At 41.7% G+C, this 19351-nt stretch overlaps 2 protein-coding genes across 4 annotated transcripts; both read left to right on the top strand.

Moving 5' to 3' along the window:
* Positions 1–438: 438 nt before the first annotated feature.
* LOC311507191 (myeloid-associated differentiation marker-like) lies at positions 439–1518 on the top strand (the record flags this gene model as incomplete). The annotated part of the gene is made up of 1 exon (XM_084571448.1): positions 439–1518. The coding sequence occupies one exon, from the start codon at positions 439–441 to the stop codon at positions 1303–1305; it is 867 nt and encodes a 288-aa protein (XP_084427574.1). The 3' UTR covers positions 1306–1518.
* Positions 1519–10019: 8501 nt separating this feature from the next.
* Positions 10020–18897, top strand: LOC311506721 (somatostatin receptor type 5-like). 3 transcript variants are annotated; one of them, XM_084570793.1, is made up of 5 exons: positions 10238–10256; positions 11531–11637; positions 11940–12647; positions 12753–13094; positions 15240–18897. In XM_084570793.1, the coding sequence occupies exons 3-5, from the start codon at positions 11979–11981 to the stop codon at positions 15330–15332; spliced, it is 1104 nt and encodes a 367-aa protein (XP_084426919.1). In that variant the 5' UTR covers positions 10238–10256; positions 11531–11637; positions 11940–11978; the 3' UTR covers positions 15333–18897. The 3 variants fall into 3 exon arrangements, with proteins under 3 accessions (XP_084426918.1, XP_084426919.1, XP_084426920.1); XM_084570792.1 differs by lacking the exon at positions 11531–11637 and having other exon boundaries at positions 10020–10256; XM_084570794.1 differs by lacking the exons at positions 10238–10256; positions 11531–11637 and having other exon boundaries at positions 11914–12647.
* The last annotated feature ends 454 nt before the right edge of the window (positions 18898–19351 follow it).

Here is a 19351-nt window from a genome sequence, read left to right on the forward strand (position 1 = left end):
TCACAAACAAGGAGCTGGTGATAGTTACAGTTAATGATTAGAGCTGTAATAAAAAAATAAATGTACCCACAGACAATAAATCAAGTAAACACAAGGACAAGATAAAATCAATCTGCTGTAGAGGATATGACCTAAATTCCATCACCGTGTTAGACAATAGCTGCTGAAGTGAACTGCCCTTGCGCCAAGGACCAGAGTCCAGTCAGTGTTACGAGGTGAACGCGATAACGTCAGAGCAGTGTCCAATTGGAGTGAGACAAGGGGGCCATAAACAGCACAGATAAGCCCAAGGTGCTCTGTTTGAACACACTACTACATTTGTGTTTCGGTTTGGAGGAACACGACCGTTTGGGCTTTCACATGGATTTATGCAACCGGCTCTGGTTTGAGATTCAATGACTTGGAGACTGAACAGGACATTTCTTTTAAGGTGCAGACATGATTAATGTGGACTTACGAGCCCTCATCCAACCTCTGGGCATCCTGCGAGTTATAGAGGTCGTCCTGTCTTGTTTGTGTTTTAGCCTGGTGGCATCGGTGGGACATGTTCCGTCTTCCTACTGGGCGTGGTGCATGTTCACTTGGTGCTTCTGCTGCTTCTCCACCCTCCTCATCCTCATCCTGGAATTCACCACTCTCAGCTCTAAAGTGCCGTTCGCATGGGATGACTTCACCACTGCCTTTGCAATGTTGGCGGGCCTCATGTACCTGTCGGCCTCCATCATCTACCCCAGCTTCTACCACAGCTTCCGCCCCTGCTCCCCCTGCCCCAGGCAGATCAGCGCCTCCGTGGTGTCTTGGGTTTGTTTTGGCGTGTACATAGGCGAAGTGGTCTTAAACCGCCTTCGTCCGAGAGGGGAAACCATTGGCTTCCTCTCCACGGTGCCCGGCATAATGAAGATGCTGGAGACCTTCATCGCCTGCCTCATCTTCATCTCCCTGGATACAAAGCATTACGTTGGCATTCCTGCGTTGTCCTGGTGTGTGTCCGTGTACTCTTTGTGTTTCATCTTCTCCCTCGTCATAATCCTGCTCACCCTTGTACAGCTGACCATGTCGTTTCCGTTCCCCTTTGACAAGCTTGTGATCGTCTATAACATCTTGGCAGCGGTGGTGTATATGACAGCCATGGTGATCTGGCCACTGTATAGCTTCAATCCAAACTACAGGAAATCAACTGGTTGTGACAAACCCTGCCACGATAAGCTGCTGGTAGTCACCGTCATGACTGTCTTCAACTTTATCATTTACACCCTGGACTCCATCTACGCTGTACGCCTTGTATTCTTTACCAGCAGCGAGTGAGATGCTGCTATCATCTATAAACTGAGAACAAAACATGTCATGTTTTTCAATCATGCTTTTTGGATATTTTCTGCCAGTGCTAGCACAGTCACAAACGAGGAGCTGGTCATAGTTACAGTTAATGATTAGAGGTGTAATAAAAGGTAAACATAGCCGGGAGGTAGAACTTTGGATGGAGAGACTGATCAAACAACCAATAACACAGAGCTCCTACTGTAGTTTATTATGTTGGGTCATGTGGCAAGAGAGTCTACATGTGTTTTCATATTCATGCTACCATTTGGCTAATACTATAATATATAATAATTTAATTTATTGTACAGAAAATATATCAAAAGAAGAAATAGTCTGGCCGCAGTCACAAAATGTTGTTTTACGTTTGTAAGTAATACCATCGAATGGAACTGATGAGTTTGTGGTTATGTCATTGTGTACACAAACTTTTTGACGTTCAAGCAGTAACATTAGCTGTAACTCTGGAGAACACTGCTGCCAGGCATGTGTTGGCATCTAGAGTTAGCACGCTAATGACTGTGTAAGTTAATGTAGAAAATGTAAAGACGTAATGAAAGCATGAGATTATGGTGAATGTCAACATTTTCCACACAAATATTCTAAAGATTATTTTTGTACAAGAAGCTTTCTGGTTTCTGTTTCTATTCAGTTAATTTATTTATTTTTTTGTTGTATGCAGGTTTGTTTGGAGAGCAAAAGAGGCGTATCCTGAAAGCAAACTAGCTAGCATGTCGCGTTTGTCAAGCTAATACTTTTAACAAAGTCGTTGTAATGGTTTTACACCTCTAAGTAAGCACAAACTGTGCAGCTGCAGACGTAATCTCTCAACTCTAACTCCATTTTTGCCTTTCAAGTGGTTAGCCAGAAGTTTTAGCTCTGACAGCCGTTATACTATCGGGAGATATTTGCTAGCTATGCTGATACTCAAAACATCATCTGTAGCTTCCAAAACAAGATATATTAGAGCTTTAGAGGAGGTAATTTAGCGGGTTTGTACTTTCTCTTGCTTTGGGTAATAAATCAAACCAAAAAGATGCTATCTTTGGCTCAAACTCACCATTTACCACGAGTGCTAATAAGGTCCACGGTACAGAATACTAAAGGATACTAAAGGCTGTAATTGCTTACTGCCGGTTAGCAATTACAGCTAAAAGTTCACGAAAAAGGTGGTGAGCTCATTAGTTAAATACGACAAAAGACAATTAGCTCCGCGTTACTAAACACTAAAACACAAAAAGGAAGAATTTGAGCTAACTGACAGTTAGCAATAAGTGTGGTGGCTACAGTCAAGCTAGCAGGTTCGCGTAAAACACGGTGAGCTAAATACAACAGCTGAACATGAAATTGTTAGTTTGGAAGTGCTAGTTAATATTCTGCATGTAGGTATAACATTTTAAGGAGGAAAAACAAATTTATTTGCATATTTTCAGCAGAGTTTATTGAAATTTAAAACTGGTAACAGTATATGGGGTTTCCCACCCAAGTTTGTAAGGGCCCAGTAGAGGGCGCTCATGTTACACACTATTGGTTTTTGTAATAAATTAAATTGCACAGCGCTAACAAACACATCAGCTGATGGAAGGTGAGATGGGCCTGGAAGGAACCAGAGGGAGGATTCCTGACGGCGTGGGAAAAGTGAAAAAGAAAATCTTTTAATCCACAAGCAGCTGCAACATCTGGAGTTGGATTCGTCCAAAAGGTGTTATCTTTCTGTTTTTCCCATCCACCGTCCTTTCTTCCTCGGTTATGCTGCGGAAAGCTCAAAAGCACGACCTCAGTTTAATTCTTTACTTTTTTAGCCGATTGGAAACTTAAAAGGACGTCACCCGAATCTCACATGTAATCCGGCCGCTATTGTCCTGCCTGGTAGACCAATCTGTGTGAGTGAACGAGGGTCAAACAGAGCAACTGAAGCGTGGAAATGCTGCTTTCCTTCTCATGTCAGGTCTGTTAAAAGACATTAAAGCAGAATATTTATGTCAGACTGGACGGCATTTTGCAAAAGACAAGGTTTGCTTTGATTTGCAGTGAAGAGAAATAATGAAAATCTGGGCAGCAGCAGCAGTTGGAGAATAATAGAGGATTTCATGTGTTCAGAACAACCTGTAGAGAAGTATGTCCAAGACTGATGATGAGAAATGGTGGGAGGAAGGAGCAGCTCTGTTTCTCCACCCTCTTTTTAAAACGCAGCAGGAACGCCAGTCGACAATCTCAAGTCATTAACTAGAATAAGAAGAGAAAATTATGCGCACAATGTATACATATATATGTATATATTTATTTTAAATAATTAAAAACTTATTTTTTATATTAAATATGATTTTTAAAATATTTTTAATAATTTTGTATATATATATATAATAATAATATATATATACAATTGATATAATATGATTTTTAAATATATAGATTTTTATTACATTAACTAGGATAAGGAGAGAAATTGATATGCACACATTTAATATATATATGCAAACATATATATTGTTTTTTTTGGAATATTTTATTGTCTGTTTTAGTTTTTTAACCATCATTAAATTATTTGACTTTCATTATTTAATTTAAATATATTTATAATATTAATATTATAATATATTTACAATTACTTTCTTACTTATTTTAGCATCTTATTTTAGATCAATAATGCTTTGACCGCTGACATTATGTCACTTTACAATGTCAACAAACTCACACGACTGATTTTATAATACTGATTTAATAATATAATTGACTTCTATCTGAGGAGATGAGGTCTTTCCTCACTCCTGTCATTCTAGTTTGATCCTTGGCTGAACGCTGCGATCCACCGCAGCGTAAACAACAGATAACTACAGCTGTAAGCCCAATAGCGTATGAGTCACTTGGACTCACACTTGCTCTTCCTTTGTTTTTTTATCGTCATTATCTTCTCCTCTTATTAGTGACCTTTGATTTGACTGTGCAGCAGCAATCAGAGAAGCTCAACCCCCTCGTTGGGCTGGAGGACCGTGAGTCATCACCAGTTAGGTGCCACTATTTCCAAACTGTCAGCGGAAAACGACACGAGATATGAGATGACGCCTCCTTCCTATAAACCGCTGCCTTTAATTTGCATCCACTGCTACATTTTAGATCTATAAACCTTAATAAACCTGGAACAAATCCAGCAGCGGCTTCTGCAAGTTGCACACTCTTCTAGGACTTGGGGTATATGTGAGCAGACACATGCTGCTTCACACATGCAGACTAGTCTGTGCAGAATCTCAAGAAAGGAAACTAGGGATGTCCCGATCGGTGTCTGGGCTGATCCAGGCATTTTATTTAAATTATCGGATCATATCAGTTTCAGGCTTCAGTCTTGCCTGATCCTTTCATTCATTAATTTTCTGCAAAATGAATTCAGGGGGCGAGAGGTGGGGTACACCCTGGACAGGTCTCCAGTCTATCACAGGGCTAACACAGAGAGACAGACAACCATTCAATTTAGAATCACCAATGAATCTAACAAGAATGTCGTTGGACGGTAAGAGGAAGCTGGAGTACCTGGAGAGAACCCACGCAGACACAAGGGGAACATAAACCAAAACCACGTCCCTGTAACGTCATAACATCTTCTTCTGCTTTAGCGGTGGTCGGCTAATGTCAAAGCTGCTAAAATCAGGTGACTAAACACGTCTGCTCTGTGGAAGAAGAAGTCAGACAGCAATTTGTAAATTATGCTATGTGGATGTTTCATGAGGTGGTAGTAGGAAAAACCCCCACAAAAAAACAAAACGATAAGATAAAAGAAAGGCCTTTATGAAATTTTGTTATTTAAGAATTGGATCGGTATTGGATCGGGGGTCAAAAAAACCTGATTGAGACATCCCTTATGGAAACCATGTACTAGTCTTAACCCTTTATGGGGCAAGGAACCATATTTGGTAACTAAATTCTGTTTGTGCCTCTCAGTGAGGTTTAGAAGCATGTGGTTTTCACTCAGCCAATCAGCAAAGATCAAGGAAACATTCTCAGGTTAAATCAGGGTCAAATGTGGTCTAGGTTCACCTCTGCATGAACGTTGAGTGTAACTGCTTTATTAAGTACCACGAACAAGAAGTGCCCTTATGTTGTCTAATGTGATAATGTTGAAAAGTGCCTGAATCCGCACTTATGTTCTAATGGTCTAAATACATGTTTACATTTGTTTACCACTTAAGGACAAGGAACCATATATGGTAACTACATTAATCTTGATTTTCTCCATCAAAATTAAAATTTTGAAACATTTCACTTGAAAATGTTGAAATTTAGAATTTCCCTGTATTTCAATGAGTTCCCTATAAAGGGTTAAGGTGCCAGTCTCACATATCTCAGATCTGGCGACACCTATGGCGATAAGTGGGAACTGCAACTTCTGAAAAGTTAACATGCAGGTACAAAGGCAGGGGTGTGGTGGTTAGCACTGATGCCTCACAGCAAGAAGGTTCTGGGTTCTAATCCATGGGCCGACTGGGGCCTTTCAGTGTGGAGTTTGCATGTTCTCCCTGTTAGCTAGCAAGTTTCATTGGTGATTCTTGTACCCCGCCTCTAGCCCAGTGACAGCTGGGATAGGCTCCACCCTTCACAGGACAAGCATTTACAGAAGATGAATGAATGAATGTAGGTAAAAAAAAAAAAAAAGAAAAAAAAAAGGAGCTGCAGTTCCTCAAATGACCACTTGGTCACTATAGAACCCTCAAATTAAAATATCCAACTTTACAACAGAAATAGACGTGTTTTTATTGGATTTTATTATGGGTCGGGTTTCAACTGATGGATAGTCCTCCAACCAATAAGAGCCATTTTGTTCTTTCCATCATTACATTAAGCCCCGACCCCAAAGGTTTAATTGGCCCGGCAGATCTTTGCTGGAGCATAATCACTTCAACTTGAGCTTGAACTTTCCTCCACAAAATAATTCATAGTCGTTCTGGCTTCCAGGATGGAATCTACCTGTATTTGCTTTAAAGTTTGAAATATTTACAACAAATGGATGAGGTTTGACTTTAGAGCTCTGACAGCAGCCTGGCGGAGATTTAAAGTCAAAAATCCAGACCTATGTCAACCCAGCAACAATCATATTAGTCTAATAAAGTTATCCCTGCGCAAACAGCGGGGCCCAGCTGGAAGATTTAATCATGCTAATAATGTACGTGTGTGTTTGGGCGACGTATTGTTGGCGGCCGATGATGTTGATGCCTGTAACCTCTCTGTGGCTGCCGTTTCTTCTCCAGCAATGACAGAGAACGAGTTGTGCGCTTTTTTCGATGTTCTTTGGAAACTCTGACGCTCATAAATCAGCGAGTTTTTTAAACCATTTATGTTCCTGCATCCAGACACTAATCCCTAAAGCTGTTAAGATCAACTGCATCTTATTTAATTCAACTAAACCTGCAAAAAAACTAAAACTGCATAATTTTTAAAGGTTCTGCATTAATCTCGTCGGTACTAAACATTTCTAAGAACTCATTCACTCGACTTTTAAACATGCAGACACTGACATTTGAGTCGCTTTCACTCATCCACTCTGACATTTTGGATCCAGACTCAAACCTGGCAGCTCGTTTTTTAAAAAAAATGTTTGTTCTCTGTGGTCAAAGCATCGAAAGAAATATGTCAAACACACACCCACACACCCACAAAAAAAAACCAACAACACACTGTTAGCTTGTTAACTGATGTCCCCGCATCCTTAAATCTAGGACATGTCACTGCAAGTCCACTTTAGTCAACAGCACCATCTGGAGTCTGTCCAGAGACACAGCTCAACGGCATCAGATTTCCTGGTAATCAATCATTTCCCATCATTTATTCTTTTTAATTCTTTCATTTTATACATTAAAAGCGTAAAAGGTAAAGGTAAATAAATATGGGGTAAATATATTTCTTCCACTTCCTCCAAATTTCATCAAATTTAGTTTCCTGCAACTTCTTGGAGAAAGTGATTCTTTCCATTGTGAAGGTTTCATTATTATTATTTTCTACCAACCCAACTCAAAGAGGGGCGGGTCTGGTTTAAACCACTTCTCAGTGACGGCTTTTCTTTGTATTTTGCTGGAGCCTATCCCAGCTGTCATTGGGGCGAGAGGTGGGGTACACCCTGGACAGGTATGCAGTCTATTACATGGCTAACTCAGAGAGAACCATTTACAACCATTCAATTTAGAATCACCAACGAACCTAACCAGCATGTCTTTCGACGGTGGGAGGAAGCTGGAGTACCTGGAGAGAACCCACGCAGACACAGGGAGAACATGCAAACTCCACACAGAAAGGCCCCAGACGGATTTGAACCCAGAACCTTCTTGCTGTGAGGCATCAGAGCGAGAAGATTCAATCAAAGCTTCATCATATAAGTATGATCTTCTGTCCTTGAAGTCTTTTCGTATCTTCTGACCCTCAACCCAAACAGCCAAACAGTCGCCGCTCTGGCCTTCGTCTCTACACAAACACACACACGAACCTCGGCCTCCTCTTCACAATCAGAGGTATTGATCCAGCCGGGTCGAGAGCTCCTCTGGGTTACAAACGGCGATCGATCCCTGGCAGCGTTTTGGTCGTCAGCCACAGATGGACAGTGACTGACGCCGCTCTGATACGAACCTCGATGCAGAAAAAGGCCAGAATGACTCATCTAAAGTCTGAAAGCAACAATGACATCCATAGACAATTAATGCAAAGCAGAATATTAACTCCCCCAATAATTTAAAATAAGATCTGGGTACAGCTACACTGATCAGGAATAACATTATGACCACCTTCCTAATATTGTGCAGGTCTCCCTTGTGGTGACTCATCAGAGAATGGACATGGGCCTTCTGAGGGTGTCCTGTGGTGTCTAGTAACATAATGTTGTTAGTGGGGGGGCCTTTGAGGGGAGGGGCCTCTGTGGATCATCCCACAGATACTTGATCAGTTTGGGATCTAGTGAATTTGGAGGCCAGGTCAACACCTTGTGCTGTTCTTCATGTTTTTTTTAGTTGTTCCTAAAGCCTAAAGTTTTTGTTGCTGCATCCTGCTGGGGATGGCTGCTGCCATCAAGGAGTGTCATTGCTATGGGGTGGGGGTGGTCTGGTCTGGTCTAGGTGGGTGCTACATGTCTAAGTAACATCCACACCAATGAATGCCAGGTCCAGAAGTTTCCCAGCAGAACACTGAACTGTCACAAGATGGTCAATGTTATTCACTTCTCCTGTCAGTGGTCATAATGTTGTGGCTGATCTGTGCACATCGGATTAGATTGTTTTATTTAGTGTCCGTGTTAATGTTTAAGTTGGGGTTGGAGATGCCTCTTCAGTAAACCCCATGGGTCACTATGTAAAGAATAATCCAGGTCTAGAGCCTTTAAAGGAGGTTTAAGGAGTTTATACTTTAATTGTAGTTGCAAGATGTGGATCAATATAGGTATCACGTATTGATCCATAACCCAATTTCAGAAACTCCATTAGCTTCGTTCTGATATCCAGTCGAGCAAAGAGGTGAAGCCTGGTGGTGATTGGATTAAAGCTCCAGAGAAGAACGTTCCTCTCTGGGTTCCTTCACCGTTCACTAATTATATTCACAGTGAAATCTGAGATAAATTCTGATACGGCTCGACGTTAATTGCTTCCTTGCCAACGACTGTGTTGTGTCGCATGCTGCTACAGTTCTGAGAGCTCGCCGATACAAGCTGTACACCAACCAGCCACAACATTATGACCACAGACAGGAGACGTCAATAACATTTAAACCATCTTGTGACAATACAGTGTTCTGCTGGGAAACTTCTGGACCTGGCATTCATTGGTGTGGATGTTACTTAGACATGTAGCATCCACCTAGACCAGACCAGGCACCCCCCCCCCCCCCCCCCCCCCCATAGCAATGACACTCCTTGATAGCAGCAGCCATCCCCAGCAGGATGCAGCCTGACACAGACACACACACAAAAAAAAGGTTTGCATACTTTTCGCCTTGATTCCAGTTCTACTTAATTGACCTTTTTCAATAAATACCGCTTAAATCCCCTTAAGTGTTGACCTGGTCTCCAGATTCACTAGACCCCAAACTGATCAATTATCTGTGGGATGATCCCTCCCCTCAAAGGCCCACAGGACCCAAAGGTGCATGGATTTCATCTTGGTTCATCTTTTCCCAAACACTTTTTTAGGGTTCTACCGCCTCTCTACATCTGATCGATCAGTCTGTTCTGATCCAGGTGCTATCAAGAGGTATTTTTATTCTGATTAGAAGAGAAACACTAGCGTCTGTGTGAAGGCAGCCACCGGTGACATGACATAACCGGAGTGTTTCACACCAACGGTTGACAGCAACATGAACCTAATGGTTGGAAACTAGGCAGCCTTCCCAGACAATTACCATCAGACCTCCATTCCACCCTTATTCCCCTGCGTGTATCAGGTGCCTGAGGCCAAGGTCATTTATTCTGCAGTCTGGATCTGGGGATCGCTCCGTCTCGGTTCTAGTCTGGCATAGGAGGAAAGAAGCATCACGACCGATGGAAGGCTGGATATAAAAGCCTCTGATGCGCCAAAGGAAAAAAAAAAGAAAAGTGCAGCTACAACCGGTCTGAGCTGTGAGGTGATTTAAAACCACCCATGGGTGGGACTTTCAGATCCAAAGGCGGGATGACGTCTCCCACATAAATACTCGAGCCCCCGCGAGTGACTTCCCATCAGCTCAGGGAGGCGTCTCCTCATGCGCACGAGTTTTCTTTATCATTTTATATTTTTTTTGCAAAATCAACGGCACAAGTTAATTTCTGACTCTCGGATGGAGGAAAATGCCTCGAGATGAAGAGAAGACAACCGTGAGGAGGTTCCTCTTTCAGACAGCGGGAGAAAAGAGCGGAGAAAGTGAACGTTTCCAAAAGCGCACGGACTCCGGAGACGCGCATCGCTTCGGTGGATAGTGGATTTGCGCACAGGAGCGCACAGGTAAATTAAATCCACCTTTTCCAAATAGCATAAATAAAACTTGTAAACTGCATTTTAATCAGTTTATTGTAGTATTTGTCCTGAAAATGCACTGAAAGCTTTCCAAAAACGAGACTTGATGTTTTATTTATTAAAATCAAATTTAATTCACGTGAACTCGTAAAATGCCTCTCGTGACTGTGGGCTACGGGTTTCTGTTAAAGTTTGTAGGATAAAAATGTCACGCTGGATGCATCTTGAAGGGGACACTGGTGTTTGTTTCCTCAACAACAAGCTGCGGGCTGCGCGTCACTCCCGTGTTTTGGAGCGCGGTTCAGTGACTCCTCACGTCAAACCATGTATTTGTGCAACACATTTTCGCCGCCTCGAGATGCAGCCTGCGGCAACTGACACTTATGAGACTATTATTTATTATTTTAGGTCACCCACAAAGCACCGGGCGAGGACAATTATTAGCCATCAGCCAGGAAAACGCATAATACACTGTTTGGTGGATTTGGGATCTTTATACAGTTTTGAGGTTCATTATAAAATACAAAACTAAATATATGTCAAGGACTTTGACTCTTTCTTTCAAATTAAAGTGCAGAATGCAAATTATAATCTCCTAAATAAATGCTTTATGATTTTATCCTCCTTGCAAACAGACTGAACACATATTTGTCTTCTGCATGTTATCCATTAAACTACAGACAAACATTTCTCTTCGTTATTCCCATATTTATAACATCTCATTCCCGTGCATGCACAGTTGAATACAGTAGATGCATGCTTTTGGGAAGTTACGATAACAAATGAACAGGTCATAATACTACACCAACCACCGCTCAGCTGATAAACTGCCAGAATAGATGCCTCCAAAGTCCAGACACTCTCCAGGTCCCGTCGCTTTGCCTCGTCTGCCTTAAACATCGTGATATTTCTTGTTTTCTTTCAAATTCATGCACAGAATGCAAATTATTAACTCTTAAACAGATGCAGTGTTTATGAAGCAAAGAGGACTATTCAGGCGTTGTGCCCTCATTGAGATAAATGTCTTAAAATTGACAAATACCATCAGTTTTAAGTAAAATTTGATGTGGATACTTGCGTTATGAATGTCTACTTTTATTTTGTGTATGCTCATCTGACTTGACGATGGAGTTTTATCCTTTCAGTAGATTCTATGCTCAGCACTCGTACTCATTTTAATGGACAAGTAACACAAATTATTTGATTTTATGACAGAATGTTTAGCTCAGTCTGAATACATCTTTTAAATGTTTTCCCCAAAGCTCCTCTTCATCACGCTTCACGCTCCTGTAACACTCCAAATCTTGAGCTTCGTACCCCTCGGCCTGATTTCGCTCTCCCTCCGTAATGGACATCTGATCCCAATACGGTGACAATACACTTGTTAACTAATGTCATTCTCATCTAAAGAGCTGTTTCCCATTAAGAGAAATGGCTCATTGGCCACATGCCCAGGCAATTCAGTGGAAAGTTTCTCTTCTCTCCTGGTAAATATGGGCATCCTGCCCAGACAGCACCCTTTACTGTATGTTGCCGAGTGCAGAAGTTAGACTTAGCACGGATTCTCTGAAGTGGGAATTCACAGAATATTAAACTGTTGTTTTTCTCTTTAGCATTAGTTGTAGTTAAGCATTATGTATAATAATTGTGCACGTGTCTTTTTCTCTCAAGAGCTATTTTCTGCTGTAATCCCAACGGAGGTCCTCCAACATGGACAACTGGCCATTTGAGAATGTCACCGTGTCTTCCTCCCAGATCGACCCCACCACCAACAGCAACAACACGTCCGACATACCCCCGCAGATACCCTTCAGCTGGGTCACTGCAGTCATCTACACCATCGTCTTCGTCGTCGGCTTTCTGGGCAACTCACTGGCCATCTACGTGGTGGTCCGCTACGCCAAGATGAAGACGGTGACTAACCTGTACATCCTCAACCTGGCCGTGGCGGATGAGCTCTACATCCTGGGAATCCCCTTCCTCGGGACCAACAGCGCTCTCTACTACTGGCCGTACGGAAATTTCTTCTGCAAGGTCTGCATGACGGCCGACAGCATGAGCCAGTTTGCTTCCACCTTCTCGCTGACCTTGATGAGCATTGACCGCTTCCTCGCCGTGGTTTATCCCATCCGCAGTGCGAAATGGCGGAAGCCTCGGGTGGCCAAGATTCTCAGCGGCGTTGTGTGGGTCGTGTCCTTTCTGATGGTGCTGCCAGTCACCATCTTCTCGCATGTACAGGAGGATTTCAACACCTGTAACATGAGCTGGCCTGACCCAAAAAATCTGTGGTCCATTGTCTTCATCCTCTACACGTGTATCATGGGCTTCTTTGGTCCTCTGGTCGTCATCTGCCTCTGCTACCTGGTCATTGTCATCAAGGTAATGGGACAGATTTAATTTCTGCTCTCTTTTCTTGCTCTCTCTTCTGCTTTCTTGCTCTTCCTACGTCATTATAAACCTTTAACTCAATCGTCTCGCTTCCAGGTGAGGTCAGCCGGCGTACGTGCGGGCCTGACCAAGCGGCGCAAGTCAGAGCGCAAGGTGACGCGCATGGTGGTGATCATCGTGTTGGTGTTTGTGCTGTGTTGGCTGCCCTTCTTCACCACCAACATCGTCAACCTGGTGCACACCATCCCCGAGAACAGCGCCGCCATCTACTTCTCCCTGGTCATCCTCACATACGTCAACTCCTGCGCCAACCCCATCCTCTACGGCTTCCTGTCCGAGAACTTCAAGCAGAGCTTCCAGAAGGCGCTCTGCTTCTACAAACCTACAAACAGCGTTATCACCACAGACCCAAAAGGCGGTAGACAGAAGGATACCAAGGTAAACCAACATCTAGTGTTCATATTGCATAAAGAGTATTTGGAGGTTCTCAGTCATCCAGGTCATGGTATATCCAACAAAGGTTCAAAAAAGGCAACTGGACTTGTAGAGTTTTTTGAGAAGACGTTTCACCACTCATCCGGGTAGCTTCTTGAAGAAGCTACTTGAGAAGACGTTTCACCACTCAACCGAGTAGCTTCTTCTCAAAAAACTCTACAAGTCCAGTTGCCTTTTTTGAACCTTTGTTGGATATACCATGACTTGGATGATTGAGAACCTTCACAGACATATTGCATAAAGAGTATCTGGAGGTTCTCAGTCATCCAGGTCATGGTATATCGAAAAACAATTAAACAAGATGTGGAGGGGGCGTGGTGAATCAGCTGCAGGAGATAGGTGTGGAGAGGGCTCATGAGAGCAGCACCAGGTGAGAGTGATTGGCACACCTGCATCCTGTTAGACTTATCACTCTCACCTGGTGCTGCTCTCATGAGCCCTCTCCACACCTCTCTCCTGCAGCTGATGCACCACGCCCCCTCCACACAAGGGTAACTGGACCGAAGAAGCTACTTGAATGAGTGGCAAAGAAAGAGGCTCAACAAGTCCAGGTCCCCTAGTTTTTTGGATATATCCAAAAATCTGAAACAAGGGCAAATGGATTTCCCTAAAGAAAGGGAAGGAAAAGTAAATAAGTATTTGGTTGTTAATAGACCCAAGTCATATGAGTTTCTGATTGGCAGCACCCACAGATGATCCTATTTAAACCCCAACTCCCCACCAGTCGTTTAGAACTGAAAAATTGGATGGAACGAAACTCGTTCTGTCCAGTCCAGATGTCCCTTTTTGGGGTAAGAGTTAGTTTGGATTGGATAATTACTATTTCTCGTACCATGAATGGGCCAGGAACTCTAAAAAGGATCCTCGTTTCTCAAGTTATTTCAGCCAAATCATTTTACACTATTTTCTGGTTCAATACCAGTCCAGAGTCCAACCGTAATCTAAAAATCTATCTCAGGGCTAACACAGAGAGACAGAAAACCATTCACACTCACACCTACAGCCAATTTAGAATCACCAATGAACCTAACCAGCATGTCTCTGGCAGGTGGGAGAAAGCTGGACTACCTGGACAGAACTCTCGCAGGCAGATGAAGGTCATGTAAACTCCACACTGAAAGGCCCCGGTCAGCTGATGGATTAGAACACAGAACCTCCTTGCTGTGAGACATTGGTGCTAATATAAAGATTTCAAAGCACATGGCCCTTCTAGACCATCTCAGTCTTTAACACGTGAACTAGATGCCACCAAAGTTCAGACTGCAGACATTTACAGTGAAAAAGTAGAAGCCTACCTGAGTGTTGCTGTTTTTGGATTGCCTTCAACAAACGTCATCTCAAAGCAACGCAGCCGTCTCTACTCCCGTACAACTCGGACAGCCCATCAAACTGTCAGGAGTTAATCTGAAGACATTCCTAAATTATCACATTAGGAAACATTTTTTGGGGTCATGACTTTTGACCTTTGATTATAACCAGTGCGTAATCATATTTGAAAAAATTCCCTGAAGAGACATTCCTGACATCAAAACAGGATTCATATATTGACCTTTGACCACCAAATTATAACCAGTTCATTGCTGCATCCAAATGAATGGTTGAGGCCAATTTTAAGAAATTCCCTCAAGGCATTCCTGATATATCGCATTCACAAGAATCCACAGAATGTACGTAAGTCGTAATGCCACCACCGCAGATGCGTGAAAACATTCACAGTGTCACGGATATCATTTGTGGAAGCTTGTGGAAAAACTTTACCCCTTCAGTGTAATGTAGGACTCAGTAAAAAGTGATGCTCAATTATCACCCCCTCTTGGGGAAATGTTGTCCTATATTGTCTCCAATTCTGATAAACATCAGTAAATCATAAAATTATAAACAGAAAGTGAGTGTGCCAACCCCACCACCACAGTGCTCAAATATCTCCAGAGGCAAAGCCCACTTTATGTAACAGATGGGAAAGAACTGACTCAACCCGCAGTAATAACATTTCCAGGGTCATTGAAAATGAAAGCAACAACTTACGTTGAAAGTTTTCTGTTGTCGCTGTCTTTATTGCATCTCTAATGCCTGGTATTGTTTCCGCAGGCTGTCCAGAAGGAGGTTATTAGGAACCCCGACAGCGAGCCGTTCACTGCAAACCATGTGGCGAATGGCCAGTGTTCGCTGGGGGTTTTTTAATCCGACACACCGTAGATGCGCCGCCAACTAAATGCGCCGTCACATGGAACTCGGACAATTTAGCCCCAGGCTTTTTATTGACTTTCCTGCCTTTATTGCTGATCATTCCTCACAGACTGAAGAATTTCCAGAGAGGACCAGCAACTTGCAGCTCTCTCTATGTTTTACCACATTGTACAAAGTTAATAGTTAATAATGTAATATTTCTTTACCCTTGACTTTTATTCAAATTTCTTTTTTGTTTTAATTTGATCCCGTTTGCTCTTAATATTAATTCAGCAAAATATACATTTTCACAGCACTAAGGGACATCTGTGCACAAAGTGTTGAGTTGAACTCAGTTGGTTTTTAATGACCGACTCAGTCACTTCATGTTAAACTCACTGTGGCTTTAATGGACTATAATGAGAGAGACATTGATCTTCTGACATTCACTGAAAGAAAAAGAAGCTTAATTTCCAGAAAAGTGGAACAATTCCTCAAGGAAGAGAAACTCAGAGTGATTAATTAGTGCTATGGAAATGCATTATATGCTGAACTTACCACGTGAGTCATCTTTCTTCGGGATCGGCCTGTTCTTCACTTTTACATTCTTTTTATTTACAGTATTTAGTTTGTCCCGTTGGTTATTGTGAAGGTGTTTTGAAACATTATTGATGCTCATGACTTGTATACTGAGTTTGGTTTAGTTGGGACAGGGACATTTTGACGTCAGACGTCAGATTTTGTGGGGTGGCGGAGTTTCACACAGGATTATTACTGGATGCGGGATATTTTTGGACTTGAACTTAGCGTTTTGACTTGGCTAGATTTAGGAAAAATCCACCATCGTCTCACAAGAGTAGCACAGAACATTCGGACGTGGTGTCATGGCTGTGATTTATGGTTTCATGTCCGACCCAGGCCTGATGTGCACGTTCCAAAAAACTGGATGTCCGAACTGCAGTTTTATTTCCAACAACGTCAGCTCAGATGTCTTATCTCTTTGCTGTTGCGATGATTTCAAAAGTGACCACATGCTTATTTGTGCGACAGAGGTTTTGGCAAAACAGCAGTATTTGCCACCCTGGGAATGAACGAGGAGTGTTCTTCTCTGGTTGGATTCAAACCTTTTCCCTGAAACACTTCTGGAGCTGGCGTAGTACAGGAGCACATAATTGCTGGACTATCACCTTTGACAGCAACATTGCCAGGAAGTTTTCTGGACAACACTGCAGCACCTCCATACTTGGAACTGAAGCTAAGCAAAGACCACATGAACAATGTTTTTGCCGGAGCTCACTGAAAAAAGCTCAAAGGACCTGTGAAAATGTAAATACCTTAGAGGTGAAGTGGATTTATTTGTTGTTATTTGTGTTAGAAACGATAGGTAATTCAGTTTTTTTTTTTTTTTTTTTTTTCCCCAGACATATATAAAATAAATGATAGTTAGCTTATAAACATTAAGGAAGAATTATTTTATACACGTTCCAACTGTATTGATCCTACATGTGGGGCTGCTGACATGTGCCTGCATGAAACGGTTTCAAGTGCTCATCTATCCCATGAACAGAGAGTTTATGTTTATTGCTGCTGAGATGTACCAGTGTAAACGCAGATTAGTGTCTTAGATTGCATTTTATTTCCAGTCGATCCAAACAAACGGCAGCTTAACGCTTGAATGTTAACGTCGCAACATGAACACGTTTAGTACATTTTTTGTAAATGAACTTAAAATGCTGTTTTATTGCAAAAGCCGAGTAAATAAGTATATTTTAGCCCCAGAGCAGGCTATTAAATGACTTTCTGCAGAAACAAAACATTTAAATAAAGATCTGAAACGCTGATGCCAACAAAATGAAAGCAAGCAGTTTAGAGTTTTCCCTGTGGACTGACGTTTTACTTGTTGTTGTTAGTGGTGGTGGGATTTTTATTATTATTATTATTATTGTTTCATGTTTCCCAGGTTCATAATCTAGTGTGCAAATTGTGGATTGTTTTTCTTTAATATATTGCACACTGAAGGCAGTATTCATGTCTGTAACCTTTACCCACGTGGTGAAAATGAATTTGTGCAAGAACAGCAAACATTTTTCAAAGTGAACAAAAGGAAATAAATAAATCTGGCAAACTCTCTAACCATCAGTAACTGGTTTTGTTGTGAACACAACGTTAACAGACGTCTGTGAAGGTTCTCAGTTAGGGTTAGGGTTAGAGGGTTAGGGTTAGAACAAGCTGAATCAAGAGAAACTGGACTTGTAGAGTTTCTTGAAGATGTTTCATCTCTGATCTGAGTAGCTTCTACAAAAGCTACAAGTCCAGTTGCTTCAAGTTCACTTGTTTCAGCTGTTTTTTTGGTCATGTTAGGAAACAGATGATTTTTTAAACACCTAGCAGCTACAGAGCAACATGATTATTCAATTAGTCCAAGTATTGGTCTTACGTTTGCCAAGCGGCCACATGTATGACCACTTGTTAAACGTAAGACCAATACTTACTCACTTTTAGCTCTGTTTTTGGTCTCCACCAACTCCTGTGGTAAATATCTGGTTCTTCTTCTGCTAAATGAACCATTCTGTTCACCAGCTATTCGCGAACATTGTTTGTAGACTTATAGAGTTTTTGTCAATTAAAAACGCTACTCGCAGAGTTTCTAAATGTCACGGTGGATGTTTATTCTTTCACATTCTACATTTCTTTGGACCACAACAATAATTTTTGGTAGCTCCTCTTTCGGAGAAAGTACCTCCTTTTTTTGTGTGCACACTGAAGGAATGATCGTAGTTCTCAGGGTCTTTTTTTTAGCCCTTAAAGGGGAACTACTGTTTTTTACAATGTGGACCTTATTTCTGGCATAAAATATGGTCATTTACTCACCCATATAACTTTTGTGTAATTTGTATTCCATCGGGAGATATTTAGATCTGCGTATATCCAAGTAGTGAGAGTGACTGGGGCACCGAAACACAGCCTCTAAATAACGCATTATCTGCTGCGAAACTCGTTCATTTCACCAATATTGTGTTATGGTACGCTAGTGCTATTCCCCGTTGAGTCCGGAGTTACGTGTTATATCTTCTGACATAGTTTTTTTGCAACATGGCTGAATATTTTTCCAACTCTGAGGTTGTGGACGAACCATAGCAGGAGCAAATTACAGGTAAACCAGGCGCTCAGAAACAACATTTTCCAGGTCAGAAGACAAGATAACAGGTAACTCCGGACTCAACAGGGAATAGCACTAGCGTACGACTTTATTGGTGAAATGAATGAGTTTCGCGGCAGATAATGTGTTATTTAGAGGCTGAGTTTCGGTGCCCCAGTCACTCCCACTACATATACGCAGATCTAAATATTTGACGAAGGAATACGAATTACACAAAAGTTATATGGGTGAGTAAACAATCGTATTTTATACCAGAAATAAGGTCCAGGTTGTAAAAAACAGCAGTTCCCCTTTAATTTGGGGTACGTATGGGAATCAGTCCAGAGATGAAAACATGAACCCAGCACAATAAACTGCTGGTTTAAGAAAACAAATTGCATAAACAACTGGTAAAAAGACGGAAATTTTAGAATTAAACAGAACATGGATTTATCAGGTCTATACACGATGTAGTTGAATGTTGCACAGTTGCTATACTAGCCACCGACCATCAATTACATAACTGAAGTGTTGCTGTTGCTGGAGTGGATGCAAACTGCAAAAGAGGCTGTTAAGGTATATTTTTCTCAGGATACCTCCTCTGTGAGTAAGCCTGAGATTTTGCAGAGCTGTCTAGTAGGAAATTGCTTAATTGTTTCATTGTTCGCAGTACAGTATAAAACAGTTTATTATAAAAGCTTTGTTGGTTTTTGAGGTAGTTTCACTTTAATAGAATGAGGAATAATATAAAACCAGGACCATAAACATTAAGATTTCTTTTGGTGCAACATGCTTTCTGCACTTTATGAATCACTGAAGTTTTTCTGATAATCAGAAGACTTTGGATACTCTTTAAAAACACCACAACATTATGCACTGAAAGTATGTGATGTAA

This window comes from Chelon labrosus (assembly GCF_963514085.1).
Source record: "Chelon labrosus genome assembly, chromosome: 21".
NCBI classification, from domain to species: domain Eukaryota; kingdom Metazoa; phylum Chordata; class Actinopteri; order Mugiliformes; family Mugilidae; genus Chelon; species Chelon labrosus.